The sequence below is a fragment of the Danio rerio genome, chromosome 20, assembly GCF_049306965.1.
Source record: "Danio rerio strain Tuebingen ecotype United States chromosome 20, GRCz12tu, whole genome shotgun sequence".
Classification (NCBI taxonomy): Eukaryota; Metazoa; Chordata; class Actinopteri; order Cypriniformes; family Danionidae; genus Danio; species Danio rerio.
Genome location: NC_133195.1, coordinates 22965001 through 22991293, shown reverse-complemented (window position 1 = coordinate 22991293; position 26293 = coordinate 22965001). Strand labels below are relative to the sequence as shown.

General features: G+C 38.4%; 2 protein-coding genes across 5 annotated transcripts in view; one reads left to right on the top strand and one right to left on the bottom strand.

Moving 5' to 3' along the window:
* The window catches only part of prkchb (protein kinase C, eta, b), a 220556-nt gene that overhangs the window by 133895 nt on the left and 60368 nt on the right, over positions 1-26293 (top strand). The gene's annotated exons all lie outside the window — the stretch shown is intronic.
* On the bottom strand, positions 10832-19132 carry LOC101884906 (uncharacterized). Its single transcript, XM_073934083.1, has 2 exons — positions 18972-19132; positions 10832-18778 (listed from the first exon to the last, which is right to left on the bottom strand). The coding sequence occupies exon 2, from the start codon at positions 17376-17378 to the stop codon at positions 11946-11948; it is 5433 nt and encodes a 1810-aa protein (XP_073790184.1). The 5' UTR covers positions 17379-18778; positions 18972-19132; the 3' UTR covers positions 10832-11945.

The window sequence follows — 26293 nt, the reverse complement described above, 5'->3', positions numbered from 1 at the left end:
AGTGTTCAGTTCTGGGTGGCATTCCTTTAAATGCGAAATATTTTATAAAGAAATAAAAAAAAACACAACAAATTAATTCATGGATACAGACAAATACCAGATACATTCTACTTTAAGTAAACAAAACCTGACATTCTTTTCCATTTCCAATCATAACGTACACCTACTCGATCACACACACACACACACACACACACAGGTTTTTCAGGGGCCCCAGTCGGTGTTTGGTTTCACATTGCTCTCCATTTTCTGGAAGGAATGACCACATCGGTTGCCTTGGGGATCAAACCAGGAAGGACAGCCGCCCGCGTTGAGCTGAAAATAGCCTTGAAGCTTTGACAGAGAAAAAAAATCTTCTGAGCAAATCAATACGCTGATGGCCTCTCAGAGATAATCTCCTTTTAAGTTTTGCTTAACTCCACAGCCAAATCTCCATATTCATGTGTCCGATCATCGCCCTGCTACATTTATTCCCATTATTAGCCTCCTCTGGTTGTATATCTCTGTGTTTTGGGATTCCCTCACGTCGATCTGTGCTACAGATATGCGGTAATTCAAACAGGAAGTATTAGTGTAATTTGAGGTCAAAGGTTGGCTGTTTGGAAGTTATATTGGCGTCTGGTTCGGATGAAGTGAAACCTTGGTTTGATGTGAAGCATGTGGGGTCCTTTAGCAAACTTTGAGCTTTCTTCTTCATATTAGTAGTATTAAATTTGATATGGACTTACGTTTATTTTTATTTATGAATGTGGTAGCACATTACAATGACATTAGTTAATGCATTGAGTATCATGGTAACAATGAACAATATGAATCCCGGTTATTTAAATGATTCTTAATGTATTTGAACATATATTTATACATGCCATTTTTATAGTTGTTTTTATTTTATGATTAAGATCAATTAGCAATGAACAATGGTATTTTTAGATATTTTAACATACTTTTTTAAATGCAGTTGTCATACCTGCAGCATTAATGTGAATTGTTAGCATGATTGCAGTGATGTCTGGTAAAGCTCAAACATCCCAGACCTTATTTAAGGGAAAATTCATTCATTTATTTCCCTTCGGCTTAGTCTATTTATTCATCAGGGACGCTACAGCAGAATGAACTGCCAACTTATCCAGTTTTACACAGCGGACACCCTTCCAGCTGCAACTCAGTTCTGGGATGCATCCATACATACTTTATTCACACACACACATTTACAGGAAAATGCTTATTCGAATTATTTAAACTGAACTATTTTTTATACTTATTATTCATAGTTTATTTAAACTAATAAACCCACAGTTCATATCCTGTTAAAACTATTTGTTTTATACTTTGTTAGTTGCTGATACTAAGGAATAATTAAATGATGATTATTTCCACAGGGCCATTGTCCTACTTTGCTTATTTATTCTCTGTATTATTTTGATAAAAATGCTTTATATTTAATTCATCAGATTTTGTATATATATATTGTATATCTGAACTAAAGACAATATGTATTTCACTGTAAAAAAATGCTGAGTTCCACAAAATGTCTTTATGTTCAAATCAAATCATAAGTTTTACATATTTAAGTTGATTTAACATAAAAGAATCAAGTTGTCACAAAATAAAATGTAACAATCTTGTTGTTTCATTTAAAATAAGTAGTTTGAACAAGCAGCAAGTCATTTTTTGAGTGTAGTGTTTTTGAATTGTCTTAAATCCTAAGACTTTATATTTGAAAAATTCAAAATATAAGTAAAATGGTTGTAAAACATCATAAAAATAGCCATAAATACATTTTATGGATCAAAATTGTTGATTTTTCATCTGAATATTAAGTAAATATGTTTCTTGAAGATATTGTGTTCATTTGCTATTGCTAATACATACATTTTTGATTAGTAAAATATGAATTAATAAGGACTTTTATAGAAAGCTTTAAAGACAATTTTCTCAATATTTAGATTTTTTTTCCACAGATTACAATTTCTCAAATGATGGCGTCCTCCAAAGCTTGTCACATCCTCCACTGTAAAAAAATTCTGGTTTCCTTAAAATTTTAAGCCAAATCAAATTAACCTATTGAGTCTGTTGAACTTATATTATGTTCAACTGACTTAAAACTGCATGCATAACGTATACAATTAGGTTAGAACATGAATAACTTTTAAGTCAAGTTGTTTTAGTTTGATTATTAACAAGTTACAATGAACTAAAACATGCTGTCAGGTCTATATGTGCATATATATTTTTTACAGTAATAAAATATACATCAGTGGAAAGCTTATTCATTCATTGATTTGTTTTCAGTTAATGTAAAAATCTTAATTTTTAAGAAATAGAGACTTACAAATAGTTTTGTGTTATAGACAGTGTTCGAATTGAGGGGGGATGCGAGAGGATAGTATCCCCCTTATGGAAAAATGACAAAAAGCATCCCCTTTGTAAAACCACTATCCCCCCATCACCATCCCCTTTAGAATAACAAAAGTGTGTTTAATGTAAAACTTATGCAAATTAAATATTAAAATTCTCTATTTATGTTCATTTATGATTCAAACACAATGACGATTGACCAATCAGAATTCATTGCGTCATTTTGCGCAACCCAAGTTTCGTCGTTAATATCTAATTTTAGGTTTGCTGTTTTTAAAATGAGCCACTATTATTATGCCTAAAATCAGAACACAAATAATGTGATGCATTTTTAGAATCATTGTTGTCCAAACGTTTCTCTGTTTCTCAAAAATGCATTTAGTGATAAAGACGGAAACTTGGCTTCACCTACTGGCAGTTTTAGTTACAAATCTCATGGCATTTTTATTATGAGTTTCATTGCCTTCATGCCACCTCCTTCGCCTTGCTAAATGGTAAATTTATCTAAATGCTAACTTTGTTTTTTTCTTTGCCATCCCTGTTGTGTCAGAAGATTTTTTTTTGATTTCATCTGATTGTAAGATATTCTTCTTGATATTATTTCAGTTTATATAAAAAAGCTTGTATAGTTGGGCTACATAAGGTAAACAAAGATAAGTGTTGTAAATAAAAAGAAAAATTTGTATTTAGTCACTCAAACAGTTTCTGGTAATTCAAGACTTACATTGTCAATACTTTATTAAGTAACACTTTATTTTGATGGTCCATTTGAGTATTAGTAAATCGTCTGCTTAACATCAATGCCGCACATTCAATAGACATTTAACTCATTCATTAATTTTCTTGTCGGCTTAGTCCCTTTATTAATCCAGGGTCGCCACAGCGGAATGAACCGCCAACTTATCCAGCACATTTTTACGCAGTGGATGCCCTTCCAGCCGCAAACCATCTCTGGGATGTTCCACACCCACATTCACACACACACTCATACACTATGGACAATTTAGCCTACCCAATTCACCTGTACCGCATGTCTTTGGACTGTGGGGGAAAAGAAGCACCCAGAGGAAACCCACGTCAACATGGGGAGAACATGCAAACTCCACAAAGACATGCCAACTAATACAGCTGGGACTCGAACCAGCGACCTTCTTGCTGTGATGCAACAGTGCTAACCACTGAGCCACCATATAGCCTCAATTTAATCAATAAGTTGTTAACTTTAAGAGGGTCGCACATCGGATGCACCGCTCATTGATGTGCTACGCATCCCTCCATGCATTTTAGAATTCTAAACATAGATTTCTATCAAGGTACGCACACCGACACCTCAAGTTGGAAGCTGTTCGCGGCGTCCAGCTACAACTCAGGACACTGTTCATATTTTTGCCCTGCCACAGAGCGCCATCTGAATAGTTTCATTTTAAATAACATGCAAACCCACGCGAATGCAGGGAGAACATGCAAACTCCACACCGAAACGCCAACTGAGCCGAGGATCGAACCAGCGACCCAGCGAACTTCTTGCTGTGAAGCGACAGCACTACCTACTGCGCCACTACGTCGCCTAGACATTTAACTGGCTATAAGAAATTTTACAAGTACATATCAACCTACGCTAACCCCAACCTAACAGTCTAATAATAAACTAATAAGAAATAGTTGGCATGTAAAGTATGTAACTTAAATTCAACAAACGGACCATCAAAATAAAGTGTGACCCCTAATTGTCCCTTTTAATTTCATGATTTTCAATTCGACCCCTGGGTATAGAGTTACAGTACATATCGCAAACAATGCTGTTGAATTGAAAGATTTGTATTTGAGCTGTTCTGAGTCCTCCATAGCTGCAGAAAGGCTTTGTGGCCAAACAGTGCCAGCAAGTTGTTCAGTTACTTTGAACCTCTTTGCTCTCTCTGTACGGTGCCAACTCCATTTACACTGTGCCATGCTGTTCTCGTCTTACTGCATCCCCCTGTCAGCATTTTCTTCTCTCTCTTCTCTCTCTCTCTCTCTCTCTCTCTCTCTCTCTCTCTCTCTTTGAGTCGTCCTTCAGAAGGGCATCAGTATGGTAGCCTCACTCCATCCACTGATCGTAAGCTCCAGAGGGCAATCCTTACGAATGCTCTAAACGCATACTTCCTCCAACTTGGCAAGGGTAGAATCCCAAAAAAGCCATTGCTAAGCCTCTTACTCCCTCGCGGACAGTAGCCATGCAGAATATCTGTCTGTCAACAAGACTAATAACACACATCCTCCAAGGAGAGCTTGGAATAGAGCCACTTTGATTGTACAACCACACACCCACTTGACAATGACGGCAAGTTGCTAGACTGCAGATACTAACTCAGAATCTTTTCATTTTCTTATATCAGAACCCAGTAACTGCCATGATACAGAAATGTGGACAGAATTGTGAAATCCATCTGTGAAAATGGAATTAGTTGTGTATCATTTAATGTCATCCAATTTGGCATTATTTTTGGGATGAATCAATCAAATGTGCGCTCTATAGACTTTTATAATATTTGTCATGTCCCTTTATCTTTTAATTCGGTTGTTTTTATTTTTGGGAATTGTCCTGGTATTTGCTTTCTCTGCAAGAAGCAGCTAATTGCTCCATGGCTTGGTCCTGCCCCTGCTCCAATTGGTGCAACACCCTGCCTAGTCAGCTGACTCCTGGCTGCCTGTAATGGCCCGTTTCCACTGAGTAGTATGGTATGGTTCGGTTTGGTACGCTTTTATGGCCGTTTCCACTGTCAAAAGGCGTACCGAACCGTACCGTTTCACTTTTTCTGCACCCATTTGAAAGGGTACCAAACACGGGAAAAGGTACCAAAAGGCGGAGCTAGACACGCTGCTGAACGCTATTCGGTTTGGTACACTTTTATGGCCGTTTCCACTGTCATAAGGCGTACCGAACCGAACTGTACTGTATCACTTTTTCGGCACCCTTTCGAAAGGGTACCAAATACAAGAAAAGGTACCAAAAGCCGGAACTAGATGCGCAGCTGAACGCTATTGGTTTACAGAGAAACGTTATTCACTAAGATTACAGCGTAGATATATATACATATAATAACAAGCCTTGGTTGACCCGGGCTCAAACAAACCTTGTTGTCATCTTGATGAACAGCCACAAAGCCAAAAAGAAGAGCAGATTTACCCTGTGCCCCTTAGTTTTTTACGAGCCAATCTGAAGCGCAAGCAATTTCGCTTTCTTGCTTGCACTCGCATGCACGTCTATATCTGAAATAACAAATTTTTTGAGCTGATGATAATAATGTGCGCTTGATTATTGTCTTGCTTTTGAAACCCGATCCTGTCGTAAACTAACAAACTTGAGAGTGACACATTCAGAAAGAAAAGGACAAACGCGAGAGTGATTCGCGAACAAAGGAGAGGCCCAACAAAACTCGGAGCAAATTGTTTCAGCAACCTGAATCACGAACAAACTGCCACGTTTATCATCGCCTTCTGGACTATTACAAACTCGGAATGACAGAATTACTCTCTAACAGAGTTTACATGTGCTGGTGAAGATTAGAGACACTGAGGAGAGGTTTGCACTGACTGTGGGCTATGTTGCATGTTGTTCATGAGCCTAAATAGGGCCTTAATGTATGCTGTGTGTAGTTTTTCTGTAATTGGTAACATATCGGAGACTGTAAGGGGTCTGTATGTGTTCATATATGTTGCATTTATATTTTTATTTTATATAATTGCAGACGTTACATTTGGCTATTTTGCACTGTCATTGATCTGCAGATATAATCAAATCATATTCATAGAAAAGTTAATAATAAACATTTATAAACAAGTATTTATGTGTACAAAGCATCTGTTTTGTGAGAAGTGCTTCTCATATGATTTGTAAACGACCTGTACGGCTTTACTGTTGACATTTATTTGAGCGAGAGTGACGTCGACTGAAATTTTCTGTCGTACACCACGCCCACCAAAAGGGTACCCTTGGTAGTGAAAACGCAAGCCTGGTAAAGGTGACCCATACCGACCTGAACCGTACCACCATCAGTGGAAACGACCCATTAATTCTTCTTTCGTCACTCTCTGTTTAGCTGTTTTGCGCTCACTTGTGGTTCCCCTTCGGATGGGGAACTTCAATGCTATGAGTGGATGTAATCCATGTATGGGGATTTCGTTCAGAAAGCCAATTGTCTGACAGTGTATGTAACCGAGCCAATGAAATGCCAATTGAATTGGCAGCGTCAGCTTGCGCACCTGATGCTTGTTGCAATTAATTTAGCATAAAAGCACAGGAAAAGCAAAAAGATGCAACCTTTTGCTTCAGAGACTTCTACAGCCTTCTGAGAGAGTCGATGAGGGTTCCCCCTGCTGATATCCAGCGATTTCGAGCAAACGAGAGCGATCTCCAAGTCCAGAGTGTGTACATGCGGCAGCAGACGGTCAAGCTGGGCTTCTCCCTTGCCTGGCGTTCTTTGGGTCCGGTCCTCCAGAGCGGTGCATATAAAGTTGCAAATTTCACTGAAAGAGCAACATAGTCGTGCAGCACGTGCACAGTTCATTTCGTCATTGCGATCCCATGTCTGTTGTGCAGTTAAGATCGCGGCTAGCCCTAAGATCGCGTTAAGGCTAGGGCAAACCACCTTAGCTGTTCCCTGCACTGCAGCGGGCACTTGGGGAGGTCTGAGGGTTCCAGTGGGAGATTATCCATCGCCTCCGGGCCCGCAGACCTCCCGCTGCTCCAAGTGCTCACAGTCACAGTCCAAAGACATGCGGTACAGGTGAATTGGGTAGGCTAAATTGTCCGTAGTGTATGAGTGTGGATGTACCCAGAGATGGGTTGCAGCTGGAAGGGCATCCGCTGCGTAAAAAAAAAATGTGCTGGATAAGTTGGCAGTTCATTCCGTTGTGGAGACCCCGGATTGATAAAGAGACTAAGCCGAAAAGAAAATGAATGAATGAATGAATAAATGAAGTAAAGTCATGCATTACTTTAAAAAATAAGTAATATTAATTGAGCTACGTTTTAAAAATGTTATGTGTGTGACTTTTTATCTTAAACAATTAGCTTAAAAAATAAAAACAAGAAAAAAATTATCCAGAAAAATTTGGTATTTATTAAAAAATAAATAAGATTTCATTGGGCGCAAACAACAAAACAGCTACACAAGAAAAATAGGGAAGATGAATGAGCAGGAAGCATTGCTCTGGAGTAACTCAATATTGTAATGCATTACTTTCAAAACTAACTTTCCACAAAATTGGGTGATAATTATTATTAATATTATTATTGGCTCCTTTAACATTTTTAAAGCATTACTTTCTGGTTCTTAAAACATTCTCTGTTGGTCATCCAGTAAAAGTATTCTCTATGTGAATAGAAAATTGTCACTTCAAATATTAGAGTTTTATGTGAAATATACTGCACATACTGCTGTGCCAGCATCTTTACGAAAAGTTTATTCTAGTTTTTGTTTTGAGAAAACATAAAGCATTTATTAGGATTACATTTAAATAAATTGTTGTTGAATTATGAAGTGTACATACATTTCGATAAACCAACTCAGGTTTGTTTTAACCATTAAAACTGAGTCTTTAAAATTATTAATGAGAGAAAATAATCCAGAGAAAAACAATTCTGGGAAAAAAAAAAGATTTCATGAGGCCCCAAGACACCCATTTAGAATGTTATTACTTAATTGAATGGGCATTAACAGTGATTATCAGCTGATATGGGCCAGTAGGGGCCTTCTGTACCTACTAGCTCAGAAGGCTGTTATCATCCAGCCACATGGCTAATATAGAAGACTCCAGATTCAGATCAGTTTTTTTGTTACTGTGATGTTTGGGGTAAGGGTGGACGTTAATAAAATAATAGTCGTGATCTATAGCTAATTAACCATGTAGATCGATAATAATAACAGCCTTCTGAGCCTACTAGTAGGCGCTGAAGGCCCCTTCTGGCCCATATTTACCAACTGATAGCCACTGATAACGCCCATTCATTAAGTGATAACATTCGAATCGGCTGCACAAGAACAAAAGATTTACACAAAAAAGAGGAGAAAGTGAATGAGGAAACACTGCTCTGGAGCTAGATGTAAGTGAATTGATTATACCTTTTACTTCGTCAACCCCTTCACAAGCCTAAAGGCCACAAGCTTTACAGTCTGTTCTGCTGACTCAACATAAACAGCTGAGTTACTCCCCAAAAAACGCCCTTCTTTTGGTAGATAATGAGACGTGGAGATGAATCAAGCAGTTCAGTCAGGTCAAGGAAAGTGACGGAAACTAAATTCAGTGACCAAAGATGCTTTTCTTCAACGCTGATTCCCTCAGGCCTCTGAGAAAGGCAGGAGAAAAAAGACAGTGTTTGGTTATTCTGCAGTCATCAGAATTTATAATATGATTCATTTGCTGACTAACAGAAACAGAAAAATACTGAACGTTGCAAATCCTGGAGCACAGAGGGCATTCCAGCCTATTGTTCTCTCCGATCACACTGTGCCTTTTTCTCTGCCTCAAGAATCCCTCAGATTTGCTGTTTGAACTATACATTGATCAACCACAGATAAAGGGAATCAGATGGAGCGCTATCAAAAGTATCAATATTACGGTCCATCACAGTCAAGTGCGTCCTGCCACTTTTCCACTTTGTTCATTCATTGGTTTTCAGTGGCTAGTTTAAAGCCATTATTATTAATATTATTAATGTAAAGTAATTGTGCTTTTCAAGTTGTTTTGTTTAAAGATTAAACAAAAATACAAATTCTAACATTATTTACTTACTCTTTAGTTGAGTTTGAGTTTCTTTCCTCTGTTGAACACAAAATAAGATATTTAAAAGAATGTTGAAAATGAAGAGTGGCTAGCACTTCACAGCAAGAAGGTCGCAGATTTGAGTCCTGGCTGGGTCAGTTGCCATTTCTGTGTGGAATTTGTATGTTCTCCTCATGTTCGCAGAGGTTTCCTTCGGTGCTCTGGTTTCGCCCACAGTCCACAGACATGTGATATAGGTGAATTGCATAAACTAAATTGGCCATAATCTTTGTGTGTGAATGAGTGTGTTTGGGTATTTCCTAGTACTGGGTTGCAACTGGAAGGGCATCCACTGTGTAAAACATATGCTGAATAAGTTGGCGATTCACTCCACTGATTAATAAAGGGACTAAGCTTAAGGAAAATTAATGAATGGTGAAAATCTGTAACCATTGACTTTCATAGTATATATATATATATTTCCTACTATGGTTTCTAACATTTCTAAAAATATTTTCTTTTGTGTTCAACAGAAAAATGAAACAAAATGTTAAATACATTTGTTGATTTAATTTTTGGGAGAACTGTCTGTGTAAGCAGAAATTATGGTAGAAAACATGTCAACGCTGAGGTCACTTTTACATGATCTTGCACTTTAATGATTACATTAGGCTAAATATATGTCAAATACCAGTATTTAAAACACAGCCGTTTACATCTAAAGTGAAAGTAAACAGACATGGAAGAAACTTCTTAAAGTGACTGTAGCCTGATAATCCTAACATCTTAATTTACATTCATCAACAAAACAATACAACAATTTTAGAACTAGAGCAGAAGATTGTTAAGCACATTTTTGTTCAGTTTTTTTTTTTTAGTATCTTTTTTTTTATTATTGACTTTTCACTTGTTTTCAGTGTTGGCAATTAGCTACTAGTAAATGTACGTGGCATGATTGATTAGAAAGTAACATGGTAAATTTTCAACCCAGGTTCATTCTAAAAACGTAGTCCCGTGGACATTTCTGGTACATATTTGTGCAGCTTTTGTTTTTGTGAATCCACTGTGGGTTTTGTGAGGCCACTGTGCTCGATTTTTCGCATGTCGAACGATTCTCGCGAGTGCCGTTCGCGCCGTTCTTGCGTAAACCCACAAGAGGCCGCTGTCAAATGACCGTCCATCCGACTGGCTGAATGATTGTATAGGCGACCTTACAGTCGACCTACCCTCCTCCTCCTTCCCTAAACTCAAGCAGTTTTACAGATTGACCCATCCCCCCGCTTACTTCCCTAAACCCAACCAACAATTTACCAAAAAAAGCCTTCCAGAAAAAGAAATGCCCTCGTTTGATTTTTTCCACATTTTCAGATTTGACCACATTCTCAGCCTGTAATTTACGTGTTCACTTTATTTTTTGGATTCTTTTCTGAACCCGGTCGTCGTTGTCAGCTCCTCTCTGCGTCTCAAGTCCGCCAACGTACACGACGAGCTAACTGGACAAACTAGTTGCAGCTGGAGAGCCCTCCACACGGAGGTAAGCGGTCAGCCGGCAAGCGCAGAAGGGAACGGTGTCACACCGCCCCGTAGCGTTTGCTTAAAAAAATAAAATGCAGCCATATGTACCTCCAACTACATAATTCTTGGTCTCCAGAAACGTCCGCAGGTATATGTTTTCAGAATGAGCCTGGGTTGTTTATTTTTTTGCTTCTGCATTTATTTTGTTGTAGTAGTAGTATTAGTAGTAGTAGTTGTTGTTGTTGTTGTAGTTGTTGTTGTTTTTGTAGTAGTAGTAGTATAGTAGTAGTTGTTGTAGTTGTAGTAGCAGTAGTAGTTGTTGTTTTTGTAGTAGTAGTGTAGTATTAGTAGTAGTTGTTGTTTTTGTAGTAGTAGTATAGTAGTAGTTGTTGTAGTTGTAGTAGCAGTAGTAGTTGTTGTTTTTGTAGTAGTAGTATAGTATTAGTAGTAGTTGTTGTTTTTGTTGTAGCTGTTGTTGTTGTTGTAGTTATTGTCTTTTTTGTAATAGTAGTGTAGTAGTAGTAGTAGTAGTAATATAGTTTTCAATTTATTTCATGTTTATTTATACATCGTGTTACTCCCCTCAAGATGAAACAAAGGCTCAAGTCGTTCTTGATTTTAACTGACATTTATTCGGACACGAGTCTGTAGTATGTCTTGTACATTCTAGCCTTGCACTCCTTTATGTCCCAATATTGCCGTCAGAACTACGAAAAGAAATACATAAACTTCAATTAACCCTTTAAAGGTGATGTTGCACGTAATGAACAACATACATACAACCAAAAGATAAAGTGCACATTCAACATGTAACGAAATACACTTAATTGGCTAATTATACATTACATACGGACACATAATCATACATGTTCACATACGTTAACACCATACGACACATACCTCATTGGCCTCTCTAACTCAAGAGGAATAAACTTGAAGGGTTGCAGTTTCTCTTTAACAAACTTCTTTGTACTTTTGAATCCTTAAAAACGTGTTTTAGCACAGCACCTTGTGGCTGAACTACTTGTAGTGGATCGGAAGAATATCTTCATTGCAACAATGAAATAATTCCCAAGCTAAACATAACAAGAAAAGGTTCCCCCCTCCCCCTTATAGTTTTAGTTAAATAACTTTAAATGAATTAACATGCATTAACAACAAATATACATTACTTATTTATTCTAATGATTAATTTGAACATTTTAACTATTTATTGACTTTTTAATGTAAAGTTTATGTTTATAGAGTGTAATATATAAGCATTGCTTCTGACGGCAGCTACACTCCCACCAATCACTTGTGATTTCCAGAATGAAATGTGAACTGTGCTAATCAGCTTCCAGTAATGTGACAGTCTTGTGGATTGGCCTTACTAGATGGACAGGTTTACTCAGTTTCCTTCCATGGTTATCTAATGTGGAGTCACTGATTAGTAGCTGCACTTTTCGTATGCATCCATCTTGACTTGGGTACACAGCAGTAACTTTTGCCAGCTTCCAATCATTTCTCTGCGTTGTATCATCTTGTATTATGACGATGTCATTGACTTTTGCATTTCTGTTCGTTTTGTGCCACTTTTGTCTTTGTTGTAGGCTCAACAAATATTCCTTTTTCCATCTTTGCCAAAATTCGTTAGCCAGATACTGCACTCGACGCCATCTTTTACGAAGGTAAAGGTCTTCCTTTACAAAATCTCCTGGTGGAGGCAGTATTATTGACGATTTCATTGTCAAAAGAAGGTTGGGTGTAAGTGGTTGTGGTCCAGTAGGATCGTTGAGTAATTGTGTTGTTATGGGTCGGCTATTTACGATTGCCATCACTTCATATAGATATGTTCTTAAGGATGAACTGTCCAGTGTTCTAGATGATTGATCCAGGATGGAATTCAACACACTTCTGATTGTTCGGATTTGCCGTTCCCAGGCTCCACCCATATGGCTGGCAGAGGGTGGGTTCATGACAAACTCACAGCCTAGTTGTTTCAGACATTCCTGGTCCATTTCTTTCACTGCTTCCAAAAACTCACGCCTTGCTCCAACAAAATTGGTGCCTTGGTCTGATTGCAGCTGACGAACGTTTCCACGTAAAGCAATGAATGCCCGAAGTGAGTTAAGGAATGCGTCAGTTGATAAATCATCAAGTAACTCTATATGTACTGCACGAGAGCACAAACATGTGAACAGCAGCCCATAGCGCTTTAGTTCCCTTCTTCCCTCCTTGATGTAAAATGGACCGAAACAATCCATCCCACAATATGTGAAGGGAGGAGTTGTCTCCACTCTTTCGCTAGGCAGGTTTGCCATCTTTTGTTCTTCTGTTTGCCGCCTGAATTTTCTGCATTTGACACAGTTGTAGATAAATGACGATACTGCTTGACTACAGCCGAGAATCCATATGCCATTAGATCTCAGTTCGTTTGTGGTCATGCCACGCCCTTGATGTTTCACTTTCTGATGATAGTGATCAATCAGTAACTTGGTGATATGACTGGTTTTTGGTAAGATAAATGGATGCTTGACATTTGGGTGTAAAGTTGCATGCTCTAATCTTCCTCCCACTCTAAGGATGCCCTTGTGGTCCAAGAAGGGATTGAGTCGATACAATCTGCTTGCTCTGTCTTTAGTAATTAACTCCTTCTTGGAGTGGAGTTCCTTGATTTCTTTGGAAAAGACTAATCCTTGTTCAATGGCAATAACTACATGTTCAGCTTCTTGCCTTTCTTCGAGACTTGTAGCTTTATTGGTTCGCTTTATTGAGCCCTTCAACTCCTTTACAAATCTGATTAGTCTTGCAATAGCTTTAACTAATTTTGTCCAGCTGGAGAATTTGCTGAAACGTTCTGCCAGAGAATTCTCTGTTGTCAAGGTGTGGTGTACAAGAACTTTGCGTACCTCTGGGTCATCTGTGTCAAGATCTCCCACCTTAATCTCTCCAGTGGGAAGTGAATCTTCCCAAAGAAAACTTGGGCCACTAAACCAGTTGGAAGCAATGAGTTCTTTAGATTTGAGACCTCGAGACGCATGGTCAGCAGGGTTATCTTCTGATGCAACATACTTCCACTGTGTTGGTTTAGTACTTTCCTTGATTCGTTGGATACGATTTGCCACGAAAACATGAAAACGCCTCGCTTCATTGTTTATATATCCCAGGACAACCTGAGAGTCTGTCCAGAAGAACTCTTGAACATTTTCCAACTCTAGTTCTCCTTTGAGCATGTCACTTATGCGCACCGCTACTACTGCTGCGGACAGCTCCAATCTTGGTACAGTAGTTACCTTGGTGGGTGCTACTCTGGACTTTGCAATGACAAGTGAACAGTGGATTCGTCCTGATCTACTGACTGCTCTTAGATACGTACAGACACCATATCCTGCAACACTTGCGTCTGAAAAATGGTGGAGTTCATATCTCAGAACTTCTTGAAAATCTGCTGGTAGATAGCAGCGATCAATCTTGACATACGCAAGGTCCTTTAGATCTGTAAGCCAGGACTCCCACCGTGACTGAAGCTCATTTGAGAGTGGTGTGTCCCAGTCTGACTTGTCACGACACATTTGCTGTAGAATTTGCTTGCCAAGCAGAACGAAAGGCGCCACAAATCCAAGTGGGTCGTAGATGGAAGCTACGGTTGACAAGACTCCTCGTCTGGAGAATGGACGCTCACTCACTACTACTCGAAACTGGAAATGATCTGAAGCAACACTCCATTTAACCCCTAGAGCTCTTTCAATCAGTTGCTCGCCCAGTGCTAGATCTTGGTTTCTTACTGTCTCTACACAATCTTCTTTAGGGAGAGATTCAAGAACTTGTGGGCTGTTAGAAACAAACTTATGCAGTCGCAATTTTCCAGTACTGCAGAGTTTTTTCGCTTCATGGACTAAACGAATAGCCTCTTCTTCGGAGTGGAAACTGATAAGGCCATCGTCCACATAAAAGTTCCTTTCAATGAATCTTATGGTTGCTTCACTGAACTGGCCTCGACCTTGTGCTGCAATGTACTTGAGACCAAAGTTTGCACAAGCCGGTGACGAAGCAGCTCCGAACAAATGAACTCTCATTCGGTAGACTGATGGACTTAAGTGAAAATCTCCATTGTCCCACCACAGGAAACGAAGGTAGTCTTGATCTTCGTCCCTGACTCTAAACTGGTGAAACATACGTTCTATGTCACACATCACAGCCACTGGACCCTTGCGAAACCGACACAAGACACCTATCAAGGTATTGGTTAGCTCTGGCCCTGTGAGCAGATGATCATTTAATGACACACCTTTAAATTTGGCCGAACAATCAAACACTACTCTTATTTTCCCTGGTTTTTGGGGGTGGTACACCCCATGATGCGGAATGTACCAGGTAGAGCTTTTGTCAAGTTCTTCAAGTGGAACTCTTTTTGCATCTCCACGCTCTATAGTTTCGTTCATGAATGTTGTATAGTCGTTGCAATATTGTTTGTCTCTTTCAAGTCTTTTCTTAAGACATTGGAGTCGGTGTTCTGCACAGCTTTTATTGTTTGCCAGACATGGCCTGTCCTCTTTAAATGGCAATGGTAGCTCACAATGTCCATCTGCTGTTATCCTTACTCCTTCTTCCATTATAGACAAAAATCGCCGATCCTCTTGGGAGAAGTGAGACTCTTTCACCTTTCTTTCACTGAAATCAGATTCAAGAACTTTAATCACGTCTGGTGGTGTGATTATTTCTTTGACTTGTGTGCGACAAATGTAATGGACTTCATTTGGCAACTGATCTGATGACAACTTGGGTGTCACTTCCTTAACAATAATCCTGTGGCTGCTTCCCATAGCATCACCATAGTCAACGCAAGGGTCAGCTCCACCGACTATTGTCCAACCCAAGTCTGTTCTTTGAGCGAATGGCTCATTGTCTTTTCCTGACACAACTTCTCTAGGTAAAAGCGCTTGTGAGCAATTGTAACCTATGAGTAACCCAACATCGCATTCTATAGGAGGGGCTATCTCTTCGGCAAGGTGCTCTAAGTGGGGCCATGCTCTTGCTGTCTTAGGAGTGGAGATGTGATTTAGATTTGCAGGAATAAATTCTCTTGTGTATGTTACGGGAAGAAGAATTCTCTTTGAGGAATAGAAGCCTCTGACTTGCAGCCCAGACAGCCTTTCACTTTGGATAACTGAATCTCTGGTTGACAGTGTAGAAAGCTTTAACTGTACATGCTTCTTGTCAGCATCCAGACCATCTGCTTTTTCTTGTAAAATGAATGTTGTGTCACTCTGACTATCTAGAAGAGCATACACCAGGATTTCATGTTCTGGGTTGTTTGTTGTAGATAACCAAACTGGACTGATTGTAGATGTGAGGTTACTACTATTATTTTGAACTACACGGTGTGATATTGTCTCACATGGTATTTCTTTGCTTTGTTTGCTTTCCTTTGTGTCTTTTATGCCTTCTTTATTCTTTCTGATTTGTTTATCCCGTTCCTCGTGTAAACAGGTTGGGTGTTTCCCTTTGCATGTGTCACAAACACTTCTCTTTCCACATTTCTTTGAATGGTGTCCAGGGTTAAGGCACCCAAAACATAATCCCTTTGTTTGCACGAACTTGACTCGCTCCATTATTGACTTGTCCATAAACTGTCGACATGTGTGAATGCTATGGTACAATCTGTCACAGAAAACACATTTCTGTATATTTGGTTTCTCCTCTGCAGCACTTGCCAGCACCTTAGTTCCGATACTTCGAGTCTTTGTAGGCTTAACTTTTTCTAAGTCACTTCCCTTGAGTGCATGTAGTGAAGTTACTGGGTTGCACGCAATCTTGGCTTCTCTTGTGATAAAGTCCACAAAGTTACTAAATGTTGGAAAGGAACCGTGCTGCTCTTCAATCTCAATCACTTTTCTATTCCATCTTGCTGTTAACCAATCAGGAAGCTTACTTAGTATTTTCTGATTTTCACTGCAATCATTTAAGACATCAAGATTCTTAATTTGTAGCATAGCAGCTTCACAGCCTCTGAGAAAATCAGAAAACTCTCGTAACTCAGAACTGTCTTTTGTTCCGATTTTTGGCCATGAATTTAGCTTATCTCTGAAGGCTTTGGCGATCACAAATGAACCTCCATATCTTTCTTCAAGAGTGTCCCATGCTGCATAATATGCTTCATCTGTGCCCAGCAGAAAGTAACTCTCAACAGCTCTTCTGGCTGGTCCACCCACATACTTGCGGAGATAGTAAATCTTTTCATTTACTGGGATGTTTTTCCGATCTATCAGTGTCTGAAAAGACATTTTCCAGTCTTTGTACTTGAGTGGGTCTCCATTGAATACGGCAGGCTCTGGTACTGGTAGACGGCTTATATTAATGGATTCTGCTAATGCTCTAGCCAGAGCAGTAGTGCTATCTTCTTGTGTAGCATTGTTCGGAAGTTGACACCTTGTGGTCTGTGGTGAAGCGGAAAACTGATGCAGTTTTACAGTAGGTTTTGATGGTGTTAGCAGGGGTTCAGGCAAACTTCCTGGCTTAGGAGGAGCTTTCCTTTGTTTAACATTGTCATGTAGGAGGTCTGAGATTTCTTCATCTGAATTAATTTCTTCCTCGTACACTTTCAGTCGTGCCTTGGCAGCATTCATTTTCTTTACAGTTTCTAGACGTTCTAGCTCTCTTCGCTTCTGTTCTAATGCTTTTAGCTTTTCAGCATTTTCTGCTTCTTGTATTGCTAACCTTTGCCGGTTTTCTGCTTCTAGATTTTCAAGCTGGTTTCTTTCACGATCCATTTCCTCCATAACTTTAAGAGCAGCTTCAGTTGCAGCTAATTCAGCTGCTGCTTCCTGTTTCTTTACAGATAATCTGCTTGAACTTGAATATGTGCTTCTTGCACTCTTAGATTTTTGAGACGCTGCTGAGATGAACACTGAACCAGCTTCACTCCAGCGTAGTGACCCCTTTGCTACATCCTTTACACTTCCACTTTCTACAAGCCAATCTTCAGCTAGTTTTATAAGCTTTTAAGAAACAGCATCGCATGTATCCACTCTTCGACGGGTGTCTCCATCAGGAGTTACATAACTGCGCAGCTTATCATAGGTTTGTTTTACTTCTGATGAGGCATATTGGACGTGGGCAATGTGATCATGCAATGTTACACTAACAGGGTTTTCAAGTGCCTTTTTAGCTTGTTTAGCAGCAGATTTCCATTCATCATAGCATGCCTTAAAGTGAGTTTGAAACTTATTCACCTTTTCATCGTGAAGTGCTTGACCCTTTTCAGTGAATTTCCTAACTCTTTGGCTTTTCCTCAAGCTCTCTTCTTTAGCAGCTTCATTTGTGCTTGGCTCTTGTGCGCTTGTCTCACAATTTTCATCTTCAGGACTGACTTGTAACTGCAACTCCACAGCATCAATATCACAGTCTTCTTGATCTGCCATACCACTATTATAGTGTGCTTTAAACTTGTTACTTATAACTTTAACTCAACTAAATGATATCACTGTCTTTAATGTGCTTATAGCAGTATATTTCTCAACTATTTAAAGATAAACTTAAATGTGTGTCATAAACACCTAATAAGCCAAATTATAAATAATTTTCTCACTTGTTACAAAATCTAAATATAAAAAATGAAAAAGTAATGACTTCCCCTTTAAAATATCTTAATGTATCCTTAAATGAATAATAAAATACTTGTAGTTAACAGTCACCTTATATTAAACAAACAATAACTTCAGCTTAGTCTCAAATTTTTTACCACTGCACTTTACCCCTGTAAGCACTTAATAAAGTCCCTTTAAATTAACAAGGTTAATCTGCTTCACATTTAACTTGTTTTAAATGTGTTACTTCTTCTTAGCTTAACCACGCTGCACTCTTATACACCGACAGCCGTTGATGTGGGATTTGCGCGCTTGCAGTCCTTTTTTCCTTTGATGCTTGAGAACGACGTCACCGCCTAACGAGCTGCTCGTTTACAGCTCCGCTGCTGCGACCGGCACCGCTCTGCTCTCCTCTCCTGCTCTCCTCTCTTCCAGCGCGAAACAGGCTGAGTTCTGACTGTTACTCCCCTCAAGATGAAACAAAGGCTCAAGTCGTTCTTGATTTTAACTGACATTTATTCGGACACGAGTCTGTAGTATGTCTTGTACATTCTAGCCTTGCACTCCTTTATGTCCCAATATTGCCGTCAGAACTACGAAAAGAAATACATAAACTTCAATTAACCCTTTAAAGGTGATGTTGCACGTAATGAACAACATACATACAACCAAAAGATAAAGTGCACATTCAACATGTAACGAAATACACTTAATTGGCTAATTATACATTACATACGGACACATAATCATACATGTTCACATACGTTAACACCATACGACACATACCTCATTGGCCTCTCTAACTCAAGAGGAATAAACTTGAAGGGTTGCAGTTTCTCTTTAACAAACTTCTTTGTACTTTTGAATCCTTAAAAACGTGTTTTAGCACAGCACCTTGTGGCTGAACTACTTGTAGTGGATCGGAAGAATATCTTCATTGCAACAATGAAATAATTCCCAAGCTAAACATAACAAGAAAAGGTTCCCCCCTCCCCCTTATAGTTTTAGTTAAATAACTTTAAATGAATTAACATGCATTAACAACAAATATACATTACTTATTTATTCTAATGATTAATTTGAACATTTTAACTATTTATTGACTTTTTAATGTAAAGTTTATGTTTATAGAGTGTAATATATAAGCATTGCTTCTGACGGCAGCTACACATCGCTTTTAACAATGTAGATTGTGTCAAACCAGCTTAACATATTTCTAGTAAAGTCCAGATTTAAGAATTGAATTTCAGTTTAGTTTAGTTCAGTGTGGTTTGAATTTCGCTGCTGAAAGTTCAAACACTGAGGAACTCCACCAAGCGCAGCTCCACAAATCTTGATCTTAGCAAGCCAGTGGCGGCAACAGTGGTGAGGAAATAAAAACTTCACCAGTTGACAAAGTGAAAGAGAAAAAAATACTTGAGAGAAACCAGGCTCTGTTGGGCATGTGAGTAGGCGTGGGCGGGAGGTCAGGCTGGCCCACAGGATCAACTCGTTTACTGTTTTTCAGCAATCAGTCTCAGGCACTCCATTCCTCCATGACCACCACAGCCTCAGCTCGGGATACGGCCTAGTCCAGCATTATGGATACCTTGGGATCATCTCTTCACAGGCCTTGGATCGCATTAATGGCGCTGCAGAGTCTCTAGGGGCCTCGGGATGAGTATTTCTTGGTGAAAATAGAGAATAATGAAAATAATTCTTAGTAGTAGTTGTAGTAGTAGTAGCAGTAGTAGTTGTTGTAGCAGTTGTTGTTTTTGTAGTAGTAGTAGTAGTTGTTATAGTTTTAGTAGTAGTAGTAGTAGTAGTAGTAGTAGTAGTAGTAGTAGTAGTTGTTGTTGTTATAGTAGTAGTTGTAGTAGTAGTAGTTGTTATAGTAGTAGTTGTAGTAGTAGTAGTTGTTATAGTAGTAGTTGTAGTAGTAGTAGTTGTTATAGTAGTAGTAGTAGTAGTTATAGTAGTAGTAGTAGTTGTTATAGTAGTAGTTGTAGTAATAGTAGTTGTTATAGTAGTAGTAGTAGTAGTTATAGTAGTAGTAGTTGTTGTTGTAGTAGTAGTAGTAGTAGTAGTAGTAGTTGTTATAGTAGTAGTTGTAGTAGTAGTAGTTGTTATAGTAGTAGTTGTAGTAGTAGTAGTTGTTATAGTAGTAGTTGTAGTAATAGTAGTTGTTATAGTAGTAGTAGTAGTAGTTATAGTAGTAGTAGTTGTTGTTATAGTAGTAGTAGTAGTAGTAGTAGTAGTAGTAGTTGTTGTTGTAGTAGTAGTAGTAGTCTGTATTGGCCTGATTTGACCAGCAGTAAAAATCCTTAACATTGAGCTATGCTTAAATTATTAACTTTTAACACATAAAAAAAAGAAGCCATGCGTAAATGTTGTAAATTGAATTAATTCTATATTTTTAATTGTGTCAAAGTTAGAAAGTCCATTTATCAGATATAACATCTTATATAAACAGGACGCCACAACCAGGCTGTCCTGTGGAATTATTGCACAATAAGCCCATAGCATGGTTGCCCCGCGATTGCTCTGCCAGGAGGAGCAGGTGCTGTGCTGGTCCGGATCTGTCCAGTTAGAGGAGGATCATGGAGTCATTCCAGCTCCAGCACTTGGGACAGCTGCAGGGGAGCTCAAGCACACTGTTGGCCCACAGCTGTCACTGCTCCTGCAGTGAATGGAAAAGAGCAACCCTACCACTCTTAACCAAACACACTGGTACTGAAATACATTCCTTAATATTCTGATGTTTACTATTGATGCCATTATAGAGTTTTTTTTCTATTCATCCTAACACTTACATTTTTATTTTGAGGTTTATATAAATGTTATACATATGTATTAGAAAATACATAACATAAGTATTTAGATATAATTACAATGAAATACAATTGAAAATAAACATTTATATAATTAAAAGTTTACCCATTTTATAGCATGCAATGTTGATATACACCTTTTAAGTAGATGTGTGCATGAGCATGCGTGCATCTGTTTATGTATGTATAAACACAGGGAACACAGAAATACACGTATTTAAGTTACTTTTATTTCCTATTATTACATGAATTATAATAATAATAATATTGAAGAACATTTACACATCAGAAATACATATAATTAAACACAGCTACATTTAAATACATATTTAACATACCTTTAGTAGATTAATACAGTTACAAATAATTACAAAATACCTACAAATAAATATAGTATACTTTATAAATATTATATTAGACCTATATGCAAGCAGTTATTTTTGTTTTAACGATTTACTATTTTACTTGGGTTTGCAGAGAGCTTTCAAAAGCACCAGAGCCTGAAGCGCTCTGTTTATTACACAGGGCGGATTGAGAATCGTCCAGCCCAGCGTCCCCTCAGGGCCATCAGGACCACCACCATCAGCCTGGCTAATCCCTAAACCTATCCCAAACTATCCAACAACAAACCCACCTCTGCACTTCCATCTACCGGGCTTACCATATGCCGTACAATTAGCCCATGTTGAGTAAACATCACTTAACCCAGTCTAAAGCTGATGAGCTAATTGAGTTTAATTACAGTCCCACTGTTATGGCAAGAGAGCCTGGAGGGAAGGCATTTGTTCTAATTAAGAGGCTGCTGTTTGAGGTGCTGCTGTGTCAGGAATTCCTCTGCTGGGACGAGGATCGTGACTGCACTTGCTTTATTTAAAATGATATCATGTAGAAATTGCGCAGTCATTTAAAGAGGAATCATAAATATTTGTGGTAAATATTGAACTCAAACTGAGTATGTAGTCATTACTTGTTAGAAAAAAACTTTTTTATAGGGAAAATCAAGCACTTAAAACGTGTTAGTTCATCCAAAAATGGTAAATAATGTTATTAATTACTCAACATCTTGTTGTTCCAAATCAGTGAGACCTTTGCTTGTCTTCAGAACATAAATTAAGATATTTTAGATAAAATCTGGGAGCTCAATTATCCTCCATATACAGAAAGACTTTTTAAATGTCCAAGAATAGCAAAAAATCCTCAAAACAGACTATATGTTGTGAGTGGTTCAATCAGAATATTATATATAAGCTACAAGAGTACTTTTGTGAGCACATAAAACAAAAATAACTGTATTTAACAGTTTCTTCTCCTCAGTCAGTATATTGTGACCATTCACAAGCACTGTGTAGTGACATATCAAATATCATCATGTAATCATTCACATGATGTTTCAAACCTGAGTTTATTTCTTCCCTGAAACAAAAAGAATATATTATAGGAGTGTTTTAAGTAAGTGGATGACAACTTTTTATAAATTCTTTTTCTTTTTTCATTAACAATAACATTTCTCAGGCTTGAAACAGCAATTTCAGTACTTTCAGTTTTGAGTGAGCTCTTTCTTTAAGAAATAGTTGAATATTTTCATAAAACAAGCCACAGATTTTGACATGGATAATTTGATCAAACATTTTTACTTGCTCTTAATTAACTCTCACTAATGATTATGAGTTTTTTTTTTTTAGCAAAACATCAAATCAGAAGTTTTTAACTAAACACGTGATCTTTTGTGATTAATATAATGCAACGTAAGCAATTTGTTTAATTTATTTTGAAATTAAAAAAACATAACAAACAAACAACAACAAAACAAAATCAAATTAACAACCCAGGCTCACTGACAATGTGTGCTCCAGCCTACATTTTTGCTAAACATAAAATACTTTGCTCCAGGTACATTTCATTGCTCTTTTCATATGACAAATCCACTAGAGAGTACTGTCTACATTTTTGAATCTGAAATACATTTTACTTTATGTTACAGATACAGTGGCGAGTGGTGAAATAGGCAAGGACGACACAATTACAGATACAGGGGAGATAGACAGTGATTCGTAGAGCAGCATCAGCAGATCTGAAAGCTGTTTGGAAGTGGAGGATTTTTCATCCATAATATTAAATTGATATTACCGTAAACTTAGTAACTAAATAATTTTCACTAAAGTTTATCTTTAAAAACTGAAAGTGTGTACTGCTGACAATACAAACTAACTTTGCCCTCTGAATAAGCATAAACAGGAACATTGATCGCTCACTAACTCTGTAGAGACAGGACAGTCAACACCAACTGGAACAGCATCTTTTTTTTTTTTTAAAGAAGACAAGCGGCAAATCCAGATTTTACCATTTCCAGATTCAAAAAGCTCTTGGGTAAAAAATGTTCCTTACAAACATATTTCTATCACGTTTTAGCAGACTACTGTAGCCCAGACATGTGGATCTATACGCAAGCTGTGCTCTCATCGCGGGGAAATAGAAACAAAACCTTTTGATGAAAAGACTGATGACCCATGTCTCCAAACAATTCTTCTCGTTCTTCTACTTGTTTGAATTGCGGTTGGCAACACAACGTGGCGTCTCTCTGAACACTATAACAGGTAAAAGGAGCCTTCGAAGCAATATCATGCATATTAATGAAGTTGCATCTCGTTCACAATAGAGCGCGCTGATTGGTTCGATTTAAGTGTCAGATCTCATTAATTAATTAACCAATCCAGGCTCATTCGGCCGCGTGACGCTGGTCTTTTTGGCGCTAACACTTACCTTCGTGTGGGGGGCTTTCCCGCCGTAACCAGTTCGTCCAGTTAGCTTATCGTGTACGCCGGCGGACTTGAGACGCAGAGAGGCTGACCACGACAACATTCCGGGGAAGAGCGTTTCCAGAAATCAGTAAAGATAAACACAGAATCCAAAAGAAAAGTGAACAAGTTCATAACAGGGTGAGAATGTGGTAAAATCTGAAAACGCGTGAAAAAATCCGACGAGGGCTTTTCTTTTTCTGGACGGCTTTTGTAAATTGTTGGTTGGGTTTAGGAAAGTAAGTGGGTGAGCGGTGGATCAATCGGTAAAATAAGTTGGGTTTAGGGAAGGAGGAGGGTGGGTCAGCCGATTGGCCAGTCAATGATTCAGCCAGTCAGACAGACGGGCGTTCGACAGCAGCCTCTGGTGTGTTCACGCCAGAACAGGGCGGGCGCAAAGGGCACTCAGGAGAGGCATTTGAGATGCGAAAAAGCGCAAACAGTGGCCTCTCGGGTATTCACAAAAACAAAAACTGCAAAAATACGTACCTCCCGGACGTTTTACGCGGTTTCCAGAAACGTCCTCGGGGCTACGTTTTTTAGAATGAGCCTGGGTTGTAATTACCAGATGTGCTAAAAACTCAATGACATCACTTTGTACCGGCCGGAACTGACAGCCAATCTCCAAGCTGGTATTTACACAAGGATCTCAATGCTGTGAAGTAGCTTTAAAATGTATTTTTAAACCGGAAGAACATATTTGCTCAAAATAATTTTTAGCTAAATATATGTGTCCTCATTGTGTTTTTAGCAACGTAGGATATATGATATACATATTATACAAATATATATACAAAGCGTCATATTGCCCCGTAATGTTTGTTTTACATCGAAACTGCATTTATGTACATTTTTGCATAAAAAGGGAAGATGAAGCACATATTTTCAATGCCTTCAAATTCAACATTCTGAGATCAACTGTTTTAATTGATAAGAAATCAGTGGATTCACAGATGCTAACTTTTTTTTTTTTTTACAGCAATTGACATGTATTTTATGATAATTTGTAAAGAAATATTAGAAGTAAACATAAGTAGATCTATAATCTCATTCTTACCGAAGCTTGAGCATTTTACTTTTCCAGTACACGTCTATGTTTTTTTTAACACAAGTGTGTTATTGATGTCATTTAGGTCATTCTATACTGGCCTTGAAACCCAAACCAGGTCCAGATTGTGTGTGCTGCATGGTCCCGTGGCTGATAAGATCCTGAGGCGGCAGCTGGGCAGAGGCTGAGGGTCCGCCCGGCTCATTTTACACTGACAGCTGGCTTGCTGATGGCGGGGGAAAGGGAGAGGCTGGGGTGGAAGGACTCTTTCTGAATGGGACAGTGTAAAAGGACTACTTGTTGTCTAAGGCCGGGGATTACCTGGAGTAAAACATCCCTGAGGGACGGCAGGGCTGTGCTGTGAAAGCTTAAAGCTCAGGGATGATGCGTAGCTTATGGGGATAGTCTGGGGATTGGCATGTAAATATGAGAATATGTAGAGGGTCTCAGTTACAACAAATAAAGTGAATTAAAAAAGATAAAGATGCTAAGTAAATAAATCAACATTTCTTTTAGTTGAACACACTCTATCTCTCTGGAATATTCATTATATACAGGACTTTATTTTCGTTCTACGCCACGTACTCAGATTTGAGAAGTGGAAGAACGGGAAGAAGCTTGAACCCTGAGCTTTAGGGCATCCGGTCGAGGCCTGGATACTAATACTTGTGGCTTTCCAAGAGATTTCCTGAACCTGCTGGCCCTCTCTGTGAATAAAATGCGGAAAATGAGTCTTGGCTTGGATCCAGATTGATTATTTAGAATTTTTTCGGATTACGTGTTCTTATTAGGTCTCCGGAGAGTGTTTGTTTTGGAGCAAGCTCATAGACTATTTTAAACATGTGTGTCCCTCAACTCTAGTACTCGTTCTTTCCTGAAATAGCTATTCACCCTCGGGCTTGCCCTCCTGGCTAAATTTACGAACCCAACAGGCATTTTGCTTACCTGCCTGAAGAATTTGTCATTGGAATGTTTCTTTCCATCCGGGGTTCATTGTAAAAAAAATGTAAAGTTGATTTAGAACTTGAGGCCAGTCAGTGTATATTGTGGTTAAAGTTTGCTTTGCAGAATGACTGGATGTGTTTGTTTTTACACAGAATCTAATTTTGCTTGGGTTTGAGTGTGTATGATGCTGTAGACCAGGCCATAATACATTCATAAAAGAAAATACAAAACAATCTACAAAAATGTACAGAATTTTCCTTTTGCATTTTTTAAAAGTTGCATATTTAGACTACTTTTTTTTTTTTCAAAACAATCTTATTCACAGGGATCCACAAAAATGGCTAAAAATGCTGTATTATGCATGCCAGGCCAGTAGATGGCACTGTCAGTTTGGAAGGAAACACTACAGCTGTGCACAAAACGTCCTGTAAAATAAACAAACATATTCACACATTCACAAATGTATATATTTTGCAAACAATAAGACACCGTTCACACAAACAGCTTCTT